Source organism: Trematomus bernacchii, unplaced genomic scaffold, assembly GCF_902827165.1.
Source record: "Trematomus bernacchii unplaced genomic scaffold, fTreBer1.1, whole genome shotgun sequence".
Taxonomy (NCBI): Eukaryota; Metazoa; Chordata; class Actinopteri; order Perciformes; family Nototheniidae; genus Trematomus; species Trematomus bernacchii.
The window spans coordinates 242382-258952 of NW_022987727.1; the positions used below are offsets into that span (position 1 = coordinate 242382).

Genomic DNA, 16571 nt, shown 5'->3' on the forward strand with positions numbered 1-16571 from the left:
TCTTCCCTCAGGAATCTGTCTATTCCTCTCTTCTCCGCTCATACTCACCCCCTCCTCCTCCTCTCTTTTCTCCTCCTCCTCTGAGCATTTGGATGGCACTCTACCACAATGCCAGCCTCTCTCTCTCTCTCCCCCTCTCTCCCTCTTTCTCTGTCAGCGTGTGTGCAGTCATGTGGCTGGTCAGAGACATGCATCGTGGAAAACGCATGTGTGTGAGTGTATAGAAAGACACGTTTAAGGAGGACAATGAGGGAGCTACTAGAGCTGTTTTGCATTGTGAGTATGGGGACACATGTGTTTTTGTGTGGGATTGTCATTGTCAATTGTTTCCCTTTTGAAATGGAGTATGCATAGTTTACGTTTGTTGTGGTGGAGTCGCTGGCTTTATTATTTGCATGATTATGAAGAGTATTTGTAGAAAAGCAGAAGAAAATGTGCATTTTTCTGGAAGTAATAAGAGTATTGTGTTTTCTCACTCTATATGGGGTTGCAGTGCTTGCCTTCCATGTATTTCACTCTTTTGTGATTCAAACATTCAGCGGAGCTTACATCTGTGTGAATTACTCAGGGTCAAAGTCCGTAGGTCATTGGTAGTGCATGTGTTCAAGGCTGATTTTTGCATAATGATTTTATGAGGTCTGCAGAGCATTGCTTATCATTTTCCATGTTAGTGTATGTTGAAAACTGTGCGGTGTAACCTGGTCCTTTGGGTGATGACTTGTATGTAATACTGCATGTTGGTATGTTAGCCAATGAGCTTAAAGCCATGATAGGCGTAAAATCCCTCTGCCTTTCATCTTCAGGCTTACATACACTTCCTACCCTCCCACTAACGCTCACATGTAAACACACATATCATTTCACACACTTACATCCAGGACACATACCGTGGGGCTGCTGGGACTGGGCCAGCCAGCCCCCGCTGCCATGGAAACAACGTGTGATTGGCACCTTTCCAGCGAACATGTCCTACATGGATAACACGTAGGGCCAATGCATTGTGGGAAAGGTAGCATCACACAAATTGTATTGAAGCCAATGAAGTGAGGGTAGTTCAGAGGTATTCATGCTACATGTGTTAAGTAAGTATAATCTGTAATTTTACATACAAAAATGGGGTCCCCCCTGTACTACGCAGAAAATGACTCAAACTCAACGATGTCAGCAACACTAGGCAGAAGAGAAAAATAAAAAAAATAAAAATAAAGCGTGTACACTAAAAATATTTATCATCATCATAAAAAGGTATTTTCAGATGTGTTCCAGATGAATTTGGGAGCTTTAGTTTAGAATGAGCCTGAAACTTACCAGGAACTTTCCCGAAAGTAGGGCCATCACATAGTGGCCTTGCAGTGGGCTTTCCTTTAGTTATACTAGACAGCATTTCATTCACACCATCAGTCATCAGTCATACACAACAGCAGATGGCACCTGTAGACCAATACTGAGTAATTGAGCTACAGTCACTTGACAAACTCATTGCCAGGAGTGACAGATGGAGAACACTGTTTTTTTTTTTACGATGCATAAAAGTAAGCCAAGTTATCAAGGCTTTAAGGAGACTTTTGATGCCAGTGATCAATTTAGTCAAAGTCATCAGAGATGGGCACAAAATATGTTGTCATCATTTCAGATGAATAGAAGTTGATTAATGATGAGTCTGTTTTAATCAAATGTGACTATGTTGCTTCATTCATTTGATTTTCAATCATTCCGTTTATGTTACAGAAGATACGCAAGATCTGGACGATATTCCAAATAAAATATTTACTAAGCTTGAGTATGTATAATTATAAATGGATGGTTGTTTTCAATGTGTAAGTATGGAAGCCCCTCCTTCATACTTGCCATCACGGTCATAAGGTTACAGGTATCAATTTAGGGGAAAGCGATGATTGTTGAATTCTGAACCTATTATTTGTGATTTATGTTTATAACTTATTTTCTTTGTCCCCCCTCCCATCTCTATGTTTCAGGACATCAACAAGCGCTTGTCTCTCCCAGCTGATATCAGGTTACCGGAGGGCTACTTGGAGAAGTTTGCCATGAACAGCCCCCCCTTTGACAAACCCATGAGCCGCAGGCTACGGCGTGCTTCATTGGTAAGTGCTCATTTTGTCTGTGTGTATATTTGCATTTGGGTATACATTTGCAAAGCAGCTGAAACTGGCGTCAATCAGCTAATGTGTTGGTTGCTACTTAGCATCTCCATGTGTAGTTTTTGGAGTACTGCATGCTGGTGCTTCTCTTTTACTGCTCCTTTGTTTTGAAACAAAAGTAATGTGTTTCAAAGCCATTGTGCACAACTAAAATGGAAGGCCATTATACCCTCTGCCACACTGGAAACTCACAAACATTGACGCATTTCAAACCCTTTTGTTACTTGTTATGCTATATAGCTTACAATGGCTCAGTAGGCAGTATTATGTATCCAGAACAAGAGCATTATGTGTATGAATCTGGGGGTGGGAGAGAGAGGAGAGGAGGGACTACTGGATAGATAGAAAGGGGGCGGATTGGTAGGAATAGGCAGTTATTCATGAATATGCAGTATGCCAGTTAAAACGCCTTTGTACATCTGCTGTTTGAATTTAATTTAGTCACATATTCCACATTAGTCTTTTGCTCTGCCTCCGGGCTGACGGGGACGGAAGCATTGTGTTTAATTTTGTCCCTACATCTATCTGGTAGAATTTAGATTTTCTTCAAATTGGCACAAACATCCCCTTGCACTGTAGGATTACCTTATTAGATTTTGGTGATCAAAGGTCAAGTTCACCGTGACCGCACATTCCTCCCATTCTTGTAAAAGGGTATGTATCAGGAACACTCTGACGGTATTTCTTTGAATTGGGCGAAACACACCCACCTTACCTTAACTGTTTTTGACCATACATACATACATATAGGATAATACAATGATGTAATGACATTTTGGATAGACATGGATATAAACGTAACATTTATCAGTGGGCGGAGGTATTCAATTGCAAGGCTGATTTTATGTTTCTCTTTTTTTGTTCCAATGCACTCCTCTTACATACCTCTGCCCTTTTTTTTTTTAATGATCTGCCTTTCTGATACAGTTATCTTAAATCATGTTTACCAAAAGCATTGGTATACTGTGGGAAAGCATAAAGGATTTGCCCTCCATCAACCACTTCTGCTGTCATTATTGAACAGGGCTGGTACTCTGCCTTTGGCTCTCAGCTTGAAGCGATTTAATTTTGAGTCTCACAGAGATGAAAGGAAATCATCTTTGAAGAGAGGTTTGCAAGGCAGAAGAGAGGTTTATGTTGCAAGAGTGGACGAGAAAAAAGAGGATAGACTTTCAGGTTATTGTGTCTTCACAATGTTAATGAGTGGTGGACATTTTCTAACATGCTTGGGTCTGTCCACTTGTGTGTTGCTGTGTATTTTTATGCATGTGATGTAATAGCTCAATCAATAATTCAGCAGCACTGTCAGACTCATCTGCTGCAGCTCCTCTCCTGACAAGGATTACACACAGGGACACCTTGAAATAAGCCAGAGAACAAGGCATAGGGAGGGGGGAAATGCAAGGAGGGATGACTAGAGCATTTTAATGGAATAAAGGACAAGATGTGATTTAAAAGTGAGATGCGGTTAAAAATGAGGATGAAGAAATGTGTGAAAAGGAGCTGTAGTTTTAGAGAAGTTAGATGGCAGCTGAGATTACATTTCAAACCAGTGTGTGCTTGGAGTTAGTTTGAATGTATGTGTGTATTCTACAGGACACACTTTTGCACTCAGTCTTTTACAGACCTACTTTCGACATGCTCAGCTGGAGACTTGGCCTTAATGAGTTGGCCTTTGCCTCTTACGTCAGTTTAAAAAACCTGTAGCTGAAAATAAGGAGAAGTCAAAACCCAGACCAGTTTGAAACATGCTGGCATGGAAAATAAATGTCTCTCCAAAAGTATTGATTTTATTCTCCCAACAGAACAAGTGTGCCTAAGTGTGTCACACCAAACCTGAATTACTGCAAGCTTTAAAATAGCAATATGTTTCTCTGCACTTAGATGTTATGGCTTCTGGGTTATCAGTTTAGCTTTCAGTTGTTACTGTAACATGACCATGCGTCGGGTGTCCCATTACAGAAGCTCACACTTGAAACCGTGTATTTTGATCTTTGAATCGCTTCCAATGTAATGTAAGTGAAGTTGGTTGGTATCAATTTCTCTAATGGCTGTTGAAATCAATTATTCACTGCGAACCAATGAGATTCAGTGTTCCATTGTGCTGAGGAAAGAGATGTCATTTTATCTCAAACTACAACACTTAGCTGTGTGCAAAGCTCCCTTTTCTCTGCATCCATTCAACCATGCAGTGACAAAATACAACAAAGAGTCTCCTATTGATGGTTTTATTCTTTTGTTAAAGCATACTAAGTCTGTGCAGTTAATTGAATATAAATCCCAGTCACGTTTTTGGCTTCTCACAATTAAATGAACCTTATCAACCGCAATATTGACAATGCATGTTTGACTCATGGAAAACTATCTTTATTGTTGCGGCTGCAGACGGGAAAAAGGGAATGTACAGTATTCAGGTGAAGAAAAATATTTTTAAGTCATTTGATAAAAAATCTCTGTTCATCAGGAGGAATGTAGCACAACATGAATATAAAAGCAGTGATCTGTGTTAGTGCAGGTTCACTCAGACCTGGTCTATTGCTACTGGCAGGTTTAAATGAGAAAGGTGACAGTGCAGGATGTTTATTGGTTGATTGATTGAAACTCGAAGGACTGGCTATATCATGTTAATGAAACGGCTCGCTTGGTCTTTGCACCTCCACTCACCTGCCATCAGCCTCATATCCCCTCTACCACTAAAAACTAGTCTCAATCCATTCTACTCCCCATCAAACCTGCTCACAAGTATCAGAAGGAGATACCCTATTAATAGTGAACAGACATCTTGTCTGGTTTTATGTTGCTCTATTTTGTCACAAAAACTTGGTCTGACGTAGTTCTGCCGAGTAATCTCAGTGAAGCGTTGGGAATTAAATGAACCCATTGCCATCGAAAGCATACGCAGGCACGCACACTCTCAAAAAGGATCATCAGGTACATAGACAGAGAGTGCAGTTGCTGGCTGTAAGCAGAGAGTGGGCAGAAGGTAAGGAGCTGGGCCCTCATTTGGTTTAGAGACACTAACATGGAGCAAGGCCACTGATTATTTTTTTGTGTGTGTCACTCAGGGCGTGTGTGTGTTCATGTGGGTGTGTTTTTCTCATGTGACTGGTTCCCCTGCCGAAAGAGCAGCACAGCTCAGCAACAGCTCCTGACAGCCGCTGTCACAAGAGCAGAGATGGGAACAGTGTGTTTGTGTGTGTGTCTGTGTGTGTGCAGAGGGGAGTGTGTTTACATTTGAGCATAGGCTGCCTGTCTCATCACAAATATTCTCTTGCAAACACACACACACAAAAGCGCACACACACAGCATATACATACAGTGCAGGCCCCTACAAATATTACAAAGTACATAATAATTACGCACTACAGTTTGTATTTATATTTTCCATTAGTATTTTGGCATTGCAAACTACCAGATACAACACAGATATTGATTCTGAAACATAAATTAAATAATCCCAATAATTCATTACGCAAATGTGGTTTTGTGCATACCAATACACATACACACTATAACAAGTGTGTCATCTTGTATGTCCCATCTCGTTCTGATGTTGCCTTTTGGGCATGCCTTTAAAGAGATCACATGCTTCATTAGCTAACTTGGTCACTGGAGACCCTCCCCCCCATACGCATAGACGAGCATCGGCTTGGCATTCATATCAGCATCATTACAGGACGGGCCAGTGCAAGATTGAGAGAGATGGGTGGGTTCAGAGAGATGAGCACAGATAAAACATGGCTGGATCAACCCTGACATAGATAGACAAATAAGTGGGGGAAAGTGACAGAGAAAGGGATAAACACTGACAGGCGTGTGGGTATCACAGCTTGACATAGCTACATCCATCTATAATTCATGACCCGGTTTCGGGGGCCATATACATTATGCAGCTTAACCTTTATTATCTGAATTCAGGATTAATTCAAAGTTTATCCAACTCACCAATTAGAAGTATGCACGCTGGGTATTTATAGACATGTTTAGACGTAAATATCCCCATGAAGCTATCTGCAGAGCCTCATTTCATTGTCTTTGTTATACTGCATTCCTGCGGCTAAAGAATAGCATTAAAAGACTTGGAGAAAATTACATTTTGTTCATGGAAGTTCAAGTTATCATTTCATTTTCCACTATACCACACAGGCTTTCAAATGTGCCTGTATATGTTTGTGCCCAATGCAATGTATATGATTCTGAATGATGTTCCATGAACTGGACCATGTCAGAAGATCTGACCAAATGTAAGTTTAGATCATAAGGTGAAATACAGTAGAGAAACAGATGATATATGCAATCACGAAGACATAACCTTAACTAGAATTAGAAAAATAAGAGATGCTCAGTTACATACTGGTAATGTTGGATAAGCTAAAGCTTTAGCATAAGCACACAAACCGACAGACGCACACAGAATAATAAGATTTGGTGACTCAAACCCCTGCAGTTGTAGGCCAGATGTCATCAACAATGAAACTGAAATCTGAACTAACAGCCGTGGCCCTCAGGATTTGTTTCTCAAGATAGTTAGACTAAACATCAAATCAAATCAGGTTTTATTTATAAAGCACATTTAAAAGCGATTTTTGGTCGAGCCAAAGTGCTGTACATGTAATAAAAACACAATTACTACAAACACAGTAAACGACAATAAATTACAACAGATATATCTTAAAAACAAAATAAAAATAAAACACACAAAAGTCAGGAGTCATGCTCCGCTCTAACTAGAAAGCCAGAGAGAAGAAGTGTGTTTTTAGTTTAGATTTAAAAACCCCTAGGGTCTGGGCCGACCTCACATGGAGGGGCAGAGTGTTCCAGAGCCTAGGGCCAGCTGCTGCGAAGGCTCGGTGCCCTCTGGTTTTTAGCCTGGTCTTGGGCACTACCAGCAGCAGCTGGTCAGCAGACCTTAAAGCTCTGGCTGGGGTGTAGCGCTGGAGCAGTTCAGCTATATAGGCCGGAGCCAGCCCATTTAGTGCTTTAAAAACAAATAAAAGGATTTTAAAATCAATTCTGAACCGAACTGGAAGCCAGTGTAGTGAGGCCAGAATAGGGGTGATGTGGTCACGCTTTATGTGGCCAGTCAGCAAACGTGCAGCAGCGTTTTGGACTAGTTGTAGGCGTTTAATTGAGGCCTGGTCCATACCCACATACAGAGCGTTACAATAGTCCAGTCTCGAGGTTACAAAGGCGTTAATAACCCTTTCTAAGTCTTTAAAAGATAAATACGACTTGGTTTTGGCCAATAGTCTTATTTTAAAAAAGCAGGATTTTACTACGGTGCTGACCTGCTTGTCGAATTTAAAAGGTCACTCCAAGGTTCATGACCGAGGGGAGGATGTTTTTTTTGATAGAGCCCAGAATATCAACCGGAGAGGCTGGAGGTTGCGGTCCAAAAAAGATGACCTCAGTCTTGCTCTCGTTGAGGTTGAGGAAGTTTTTGCTCAGCCAGGATTTTATCTCTGCTAAGCAGTCCATCAGCTGCTGTAGTGAGTGTTTGACATTTGCTTTGAGAGGCAGATAGATCTGTACATCGTCGGCGTAGCAGTGGAAGGGAATGTTATGTTTTGTGAGAATTGAACCTAGGGGCAGTATGTACAGTAGAAAAAGGATGGGGCCCAGAATCGAGCCTTGGGGAACCCCACAGGTAAGAGGGGCTTTGGCAGAGGAGAAGGCACCTAGCTGCACTGAGAAGCTACGGTCTGTCAGGTAGGACCTGAACCATGCAAGGGCAGAGCCTGTGATGCCTGCGGACTGTTCAAGCCGTGACAGCAGGATGCTATGGTCCACAGTGTCAAAGGCAGCTGTCAGGTCTAACAGCACCAAGACAGCTGGGCTACCTGAGTCGGCGGCTAGGAGCAGATCATTAAAAACTCTTAAAAGGGCTGTTTCAGTGCTGTGCATGGGTTTGAAGCCAGACTGAAACTTTTCATGGATTCCATGGATGGTTAAAAAAGACTGCAGCTGGGCGTAGACTACTCGCTCCAGGGCTTTTGATAAAAAAGGTAGCTGGGAGATAGAAACATAGTGGAGGGGCTTAGCTACCACAACCACAAAGAGTCCTCAATGTCTTGACAATATTGTACATTGATAGAGATATAACTTCCTCAACTGTCTTCTTTCTGTCTTCTCCAGTCTGAAATCGGCTTTGGGAAACTTGAGACCTACATCAAACTGGACAAACTAGGGGAGGTGAGATCAATAAAGAAAATCCTTGAAAGTGACACTAAATAGATACAAACTCCTCAAAATACTCACACTTGCATGCTTTCTATCTCCGCAGGGGACCTATGCTACAGTGTTTAAGGGGCGAAGCAAGTTAACAGACAACTTAGTTGCTCTGAAGGAGATCCGGCTGGAGCACGAGGAGGGCGCGCCCTGCACGGCTATCCGGGAAGGTACTGACATGCTGTCTAAATCATGCAATTCGGAAGTAAACAACTCACAGGCAAACACAGCACCATGTTGTCAAGAAGCTTGTAAGGTTTTGACAGTGCTGTGACCTACTGTAGTTGCTTATTATCGGTATTGCCTGGTAGCTCCCTGAGCTGTAGAGAACTATGAGCTGCTTCCTCACAGGTTCTCTGTGTTTGACTGACAGTCTCCAATATGTCTCCCCCTTCTAGTGTCTCTACTGAAGGACTTGAAGCACGCCAATATTGTCACTCTCCATGACATTATCCACACTGAGAAGTGCCTGACACTCGTGTTTGAGTACCTGGTGAGTGTCTGTACTGTGCATGTGTGTAGGTTTATTGTGTGTGAGAGAGCAAATAATACTAATCTGAATATCTGCACTTATTTAATTCTTTCTTTATCTCCTCTCAGGAAAAAGATCTGAAGCAGTACATGGATGACTGTGGGAGCATAATGAGTGTTCACAATGTCAAGGTAATGCAAAGCAATACACATGTTCAGTACTGAGGAGACATCTTTAGAGTTGCTACTGAATGTAATCATATTTTCACAGTTGCAAATGAAAAGAAAGCGTCCATTTTGTGTGTATTTTCTTTCAATAGCAGCAAAACATTGGCATGCAGCTTGGCTTCTCAATTATAATGTTGAAAGTTGTTTGATCAGTACATCAAAAGAATGCCACATAATGTAACCTGTTACAATAAATGATTATATTTATTTTATAACAATAACTTATACGAATGTCAACTCCTTTTCAGATATTCCTATTCCAGCTGTTGCGAGGTCTGGCGTACTGCCACAGAAGAAAGGTCCTCCACAGAGACCTCAAACCCCAGAACCTGCTCATCAATGAGAAAGGAGAGCTCAAACTGGCAGATTTCGGTATATCATCATATGACTTACTAAAAGCACAACATCAGTCTCATATATTTTCTTTTCGGTTTGACCCGTCATTATATTTTCTATAAAAAATGAATTTACAGGCTTTAAAATGAACTAAACTCAGAGGGAACTATTTTTACTTTGTTAAAATACAATTAGCTCGTCATTTACTGAGAGTTTGTAATGTATTTAATGGAAAAAGTTTGAAAAACGCCCCACTAGCGCCCCCTAAAGGATATTGTTCCTAGACCCAACAGGAGTAGAGTACTTTGACTTAACACTCAACACTGCCCTCCGTAGGTGAACATCAAAACATGACATAATAATGTGCATACTCCTGTGTTGCATAATTTCCCTTTGTAGGAACCAAAAGGAGGTTTCCTGCTGGTATGAGATGTTTTGAGTTGAACTAAAACATACAAATCCTAATGCGGCAGATTAACATAAATCAATGTCATTTTCTGTTTGAATTAAGGTTTGGCGAGAGCTAAATCTGTTCCTACGAAGACCTACTCCAATGAAGTTGTGACATTATGGTACCGGCCACCAGATGTGCTTCTGGGCTCCACTGAGTACTCTACACCCATTGATATGTGGTGAGCAAAGACAGATTCAAGCAAATACACACACTTTCAGAGAAGAACATAAAACTACCCCTGTTTGTCTGTCCGTTTCTTTCTGTTCTCACATTAAGGGCCTCTGTTTATTCTCTGAGCTTTCCCCAAAAAACAACATTTCTTATTCCATTGTTTCTTTATCTTTTTCCAGGGGTGTGGGCTGCATCTTTTATGAGATGATCACTGGCAGACCTCTCTTCCCTGGATCCACTGTGGAAGATGAGCTACATCTCATATTCCGCATCCTAGGTGAGACAACATCAGCGTAATTCAGATGATCATATGCTTATGTGACATGCATCCTTATTTAGTTTGTTTGTCTGCGTCTGTACAATTGATGTATAATAACTAATGCTCTTTATCTGGAACAGGTACTCCTACAGAAGAGACTTGGACTGGAATCACCACCAGTGAAGAGTTTAAGACGTACAAATTTCCTCGATACAACGCAGAGCCCCTCGTCAACCACGCACCCAGGTGTGTAGGTGTGAATGTAGGCACACACAGCCATGGCTCCACGTGTGTTGTCTCAAAACAAGAGCAGGTTTCAGAATTCCAAAACGTACAGGAAAGCCTAGAAAGTATTTGACCGATTTTCCAGGAACTGAAAACACAAGAAAAATCTGAGAAATTAAAAATGTCCAGGACAATCTTGTTTTTTTTGTTTTTGTTTTTTTACCTGAGCTGAGAATCAACTGCTAGGATTATTATTATGGCTCCCCAAAACACATACTTTAACTTAACCGTGACATCAAAGGGAAAAATAATCTATAAGAGTTATCTTTCATAGTCACAGTGACTTTAATTTGTTCAAATTCCCTCTTTTTTTGTCTCACTGGATACTCTCCCTGCAGAGCTAGGTTATTAGGATAGTAACATAAAGAGGAAATGTTGTTATAAAAATACTTTAATTTTGAAATGCACTTGGTTAGACTCAGCATGCTGAAGCTTCATATTATCTTCACATAACAAAGACTGTGGATGTTGTACCAGATTACTTTAGTTACTTTGAATGATCATTATGGACAGGAGGAATGATTACATCAGGCACAACTGCAATATTCATATTGGGACCTGAGTATTTTGAACCTTTCCTTTAAGTGACTGTTGTGTACGATGTAATAAGATAAGGATTGATTTTAAGTTGTATCTGTTGTCAAGGGTTTCCTCCTCTGTTGAAATCGCAGGAACCCTCTAAGGCTCTGTATGGCTGAGCTCAGCATTTGACTACAAATGCACTCAAATCCCTCTCTGTCACCTTTCCTTTCTCTCTGACTTTTTCTCTTGCTTTCTTTGACACAGGATAGACAACGATGGTCACGACCTCCTCTCACTGCTTCTTCAGGTAAGAAACATTGCCTAAAATGATGAATACTCTTAGTATACGTATGTACTACCATTACATTAGACTAAAACACTAATGCACCTCTCTTTGTCTCTATGTGTCTCTAGTTTGAGGCTAAGAAGCGGGTATCAGCTGAGGACGCTCTGAAACACTCGTATTTCAAATGTTTTGGGGAGGAGGTTCAAACGCTGTCTGACAGTGAGTACACACAGTCTGACATTTAGAATTTGCACATTTACTGTACAAACACTGTCTCATCAACGCTTTGTTGTTTTCAGTCACATCCATCTTCTCTGTAAAAGGCATTCAGCTTCAGAAGGATCCAGGGAAGAGATCCTCAGTCTTCCCAGAGTCAAGTAAGTTCTCCATGATAGAAACATAGTGGTAAAAGTTTAAAAAAAAAAGGTACATTCTCCACGGGAATATGAAAAACAATAGGTACCGCCCCCTGTCCTCTCCCTTTTCTTTCTCTTTCCTCGGTTTGCTTTATGTCGTCTATCATTTGGTTATCCTTTAAACTTGTATCTACTACCATCATCTGGTCATAACTGTAATCTCTTCATTCGTACTTAATGGCTGAATACATATACAACCTATGACAGTGCAATCAACTATACATTGTGTTAGTTCTAATTAGAAAATGTTAGCATGCTCACAGACAAAAAAACACGAAGTAAGAAGCACACCCACAAATGTAATTGGTACATTACTACGACAGTTACCCTTATCTAAACCACTGTACATTACATTTGCATGAATGTCTTTTGAAATTTGTTTAGATTTACTTCATGTTTCTGTCTCTGTCAGAGTCTCAGTCTGTGTGTGTCTCTTTCTTTCTGCTTCCTGCTTCGGCCTCTGTCATGTTTTGATAAACTGTCCCTTCTCTTTCTTGCTGCCCATGCCCTCTCCTTTCCTAATCCTCAACTACTCCTTAATTATTATTAATAATCTCCCTTGTGTGACCTGCTCCTACTCCTCCGTAACGCCTTAATATTCCCAACCTTCCCCCTTTTCCCTGACCCTAAAAAGCGATGGCCCATAAGCTAGGCTCCGCACCCTCGCAGTACTTCCAGAGAGAAGCAGCCAATCCCAGGGCTCAGAGTCAAAATCTCTCCTCCACTTCCACAGGCTGAGTGGCCCCTACCGTTCTGGTAAATACGGTCTCTTTGAATCTGTCTGTTTTCTGTTCTGTTCCCCTCTAGCTGTTACCTGGCCTCCTTTCTTCTGTCCATTCGCTCTTTGTCCCACTTAATATATGGCTCTCGGGGTTGCTAAACTCGGCTCAATGCGGGTACATTTCACCTCCCTCCTTGCATTCCATCAACCAAAACAACACTTGGTGTTGGTACCACTTCAAACTCACATCCCTTTTGAATTTTTAACATTGTACATTTCTTTGTATCTATTTGTTGTTTATTCCTCTCCCTTTCTCTGTTCTTGCCTCTGCCCACCTGCATCATCTCAGCTTTCACTTACCTAACCCTCTTTTTATCAGTGAGCCACTCCCAGCATTTATGTCAGGGATAAAGGGTGACAAAATATATACATTAAAGAAAAATCATGTGATCAGAGAACAGTCCTTTGATTGTTTTCCTTTGCAGTCCTGTTTAGGTTTCTACAGAGACAGATGTAGCCTTTTTGTTGAGTCTGTAAGTGAGGGTTTGGTGAAGTGTGCTTTTGCTTGGTTTGGTTCTAAAAATGCATTTTCTATCAGCATGGATATGGTCTGTTCTTCTAACTGCAGTGTGTTAGACTGACTGGTAGGTATGTTTTAGCTTTAGATGCAAAAGATTACACACACAATTACAGATTATAGAACTATATGGTCCAATTGGTTGCCAAAGTATTGGCACTGATAACACCACCACTACACTATATGGCCATGCTATATGTGAAAGGTCCCAGTTTGTGCACACATCCATAATCAGGACAATGTTTTGGACGCACAGAGCCGTGGTTACCTTTATTTATCAAACCTTAAAATAAATTAGACTCCACCTAGATGTAGAACAATCTTTGATTATGTGTTTTTGCAGGCATGGAGTGAAATGTGTGGTGGTGTGTTTGTTTTTGTCTAAATGAAATCCGAACCTATTTTAATATATCTCTCTCTCCCCGTTCTTTCTCTCTTTCTCTCTGTCTCTCTCTCTCTCTCAGCCCAGGGGAAGAGCAGGAGGCAGAGTGTGTTGTTTTAGTGCTGGCGGGGGCGCTGAGGTGAGGAGGACAGAGACACGTGGAGCTGTCCTGTCAGACATACGTTCACTGACCCTGCCACACACACACTGAAGGAGCGACACACACCCTGCCACAGAAACACACACACACTGAAAAAAATACACACACACATACTTGAAACAAAACCACCCAGAATTTAGGCTGAAGAATTTGTACTTGACAATAAAAATAAATAAAGACTCAGTTAAATTAAGGATGAGAGAAGCGGGGAAATGCCGTAAGAAAAGTGGGAGAGTACAAGATTCTCCTTGCTGCTACTACCGCTGCTGTCCAGAAGAGGGCAGCGTTTAAGGAGTGGGCTGGCTCGGTTTCTGAACAGAACTTGCTGCATCAGTGAGCCGTGAGGAAGAAGGAGTGAGAAGTGGACGTCAGTCTAAGGCGAAGAAAGAGAGGGAACTTTCTTGTGCTCCTTTTCTTTTTTGTTCGGACTGTTGTTGTACATAAATAGACTGAGCTGTAGAACTCTGCTTTTTTCATAACACGCCTCAGCCTGAATCCAAACTCAGAATATTGCACCTGAACCCTAAACCCTCGCCTGACCTCTTGGCCCTTTATTACGCAATCTTTAAAACAACACATAGAAACACAAACACACAATCTCTTTCTTTCTCTCATTCTCTCTCTTTCTCTAGCTCTCTTAAATACACACACATAAACACACACAGACACACAGACACACACACACACACACACACACACACACACACACACACACACACACACACACACACACACACACACACACACACACACTTATGACTCACTTGAAAGTTAAGAGTCTGTAGAAAAGTGGAGTTTACAGATAAACTTTAGCACCTTATTGTCCAGTAGAAGTCATGGTGGCTGTCATTACGTTACCTCATCACTCAAGCAGAGTAGGATGTAAAGTACATGCTAGATTTAGAATGAAGAAGAATCAAATAACAAACCAAAAAAACAACGATACTACACTAAAATAAAACACTAAAGACACTCACAAACCAGTCGTCGACAATTATTGCATTTGCGTCATGCTCACATGCTGTAAAGAACACTACGCTGCAAGACACTCCTGTTTTTAGTAGACGAGAAGGAAAACCTGTACGGATAGAGAGGTTTACAAATCCTCAACTGCTTATTCTTAGACACACCCTTTCCTCTTTTGCCTTGACTCAGAAGTTGTCTTGATGTGCTGTGTGATGTACAGGTGTTGATGTTAAAACGTTCTCTTTGCACCTGCTTTTACCTCTTTAGATCATCCCAAACATCTCCCTCTAATCTCTACTCGCATTTATTTTTACTCTTTTTATTTTTCAATCTGTATATATCATACTTTTTACTCGTCAGAAGCAATGATACTTCCAGGATGCTGTTCTCAGTCTTTACTGTGTTCCCACCGGAACAGTGTGTCGACTGGCTGGGGACGTGTTGCACATTCCTTGAGCTCAGGACTTAACGCTAGTGTTGTTTTGTGGATGCTGTGAGGTACAGCTGGTCTTGTATGTCTCCCCATGTGTGGCAGAGAATGTCAAACATGGCCTAAAACCCTTTTGCAAAGCTGGTTCAGACTATGTGAAGGAGTATTTTCATCCTTTCATTTGTCTGTGTCATACTTAGTTAATTTCACCAAATGATTGCTGTCCAGTGACTACCTTACCCACGTCTGTAGTATACTTGTCATCTTCTTCGAGCATGTTTGTGTATTAAACACTGAGTTGGTATGTGAAATAGCTTCTGCTGGAAAATACCTTCAGTCGGTTTAGTGCATGGGACATGGCATTACATGATTATTGTTTTTACATCAAAAAACACATTCAACTGTAATGGCTCCTCATTGAGTCTGAAGACTGTTCTCTTTAATAAAACAAAGACAATGACAACACAGTAATCAGCAACAATGGCATGTGCTGCCGGCATTGGGACCAGATAGTTTGTAGGACAAATGTTCCTCGATCTCAATCTTTGAGCGTTTAATAGGACTTGAAGCACTCAGACACACTGTTGTTTCCCGCTGATAACTTTACAGGCTGCCACAAACTACAGGACCAAGTCAATCCTCCAAGCACCAGGTGTTCAAGCACACAACTGTTTCACACACCAATCAGTTGAAATGTCAACGTGTACTGTATCCTACGAGATGGCTTGTGAGTGTAGATTGGAGTTGCCTGTTCTTCAGGCACTGACCTCGGGTCATTTCTGCATCTTTTTTGAAAATGGATTCAAAAAGGGTGAATTGATCCCATGTCTTTGCCTGTAAGAAGGACTACCTATTAACCCAGAGTGTGACAGTATGTAGCATGTACATAGTTGATCCCTTGCTCTGTATATATAGAAGTGTACAGGTTTGAAACAGCTGTTCACACTCTGGCTTTTTTTTGCTTTTCCTTTATGAAAGTCATAGCAATATTTCTGTAATCAATAAAAAGCCAAGGTAATAGGGAGAGTGTGATTGCATTTGTGTTACTTTAGCGAAGGAGAAATGACTGTGAATGATCAAACTGTGAGACTTGACTTGAGGGTTTTTTTTCTTGCGGTTTAACATGCTGGATCCAAAAGGCTGGACTGAAGTATCATGTTGCAAAGGAGTATAACACACTGTTTGTTTTTATTTTTATCAATGAAAGCCATAAAGGTGACAATGGTCTGTGTGTGAGGGGTGTGAACCATGTTTGAGCACAGACCGAAGCTGGATGACGTGTACACCTAATAAATAAAATAATGTAATTACCTTTTCTTTCCTTGTCATAAATCCTTTAAAAATATATTGCCATCTTTTTTGTTGGATTACATCATAACCTACAATTACATGCACATTGTTCACATTTACAGGGCTTTGGCAGTTTGCTGCAAATCCGTATTTAAAGGATTATTAATCCGGCTTCTCAGTCTTGCAGTACCAATTAAGCAAATGCTTACTGATACTAAGATGTGTAAAA

At 41.0% G+C, this 16571-nt stretch overlaps 1 protein-coding gene across 6 annotated transcripts in view; it reads left to right on the plus strand.

Annotated features, from left to right (window-relative positions):
• Nucleotides 1-16367, plus strand: part of LOC117494159 (cyclin-dependent kinase 17-like) — a 36180-nt gene extending 19813 nt beyond the window's left edge. For 4 of the 6 annotated variants that reach the window (XM_034144896.1, XM_034144898.1, XM_034144894.1 and 1 more), the window contains 14 exons: nt 1977-2102; nt 8296-8352; nt 8444-8558; nt 8787-8881; nt 8989-9051; nt 9336-9459; nt 9935-10055; nt 10228-10325; nt 10448-10553; nt 11379-11421; nt 11529-11619; nt 11700-11777; nt 12451-12572; nt 13579-16367. In XM_034144896.1, coding sequence (XP_034000787.1) covers nt 1977-2102; nt 8296-8352; nt 8444-8558; nt 8787-8881; nt 8989-9051; nt 9336-9459; nt 9935-10055; nt 10228-10325; nt 10448-10553; nt 11379-11421; nt 11529-11619; nt 11700-11777; nt 12451-12554 — 1221 coding nt within the window. In that variant the 3' untranslated portion in view covers nt 12555-12572; nt 13579-16367. The remainder of the gene's footprint in view (nt 1-1976; nt 2103-8295; nt 8353-8443; nt 8559-8786; nt 8882-8988; nt 9052-9335; nt 9460-9934; nt 10056-10227; nt 10326-10447; nt 10554-11378; nt 11422-11528; nt 11620-11699; nt 11778-12450; nt 12573-13578) is intronic. The other 2 variants (XM_034144899.1, XM_034144897.1) reach the window with 1 other exon arrangement.
• The last annotated feature ends 204 nt before the right edge of the window (nt 16368-16571 follow it).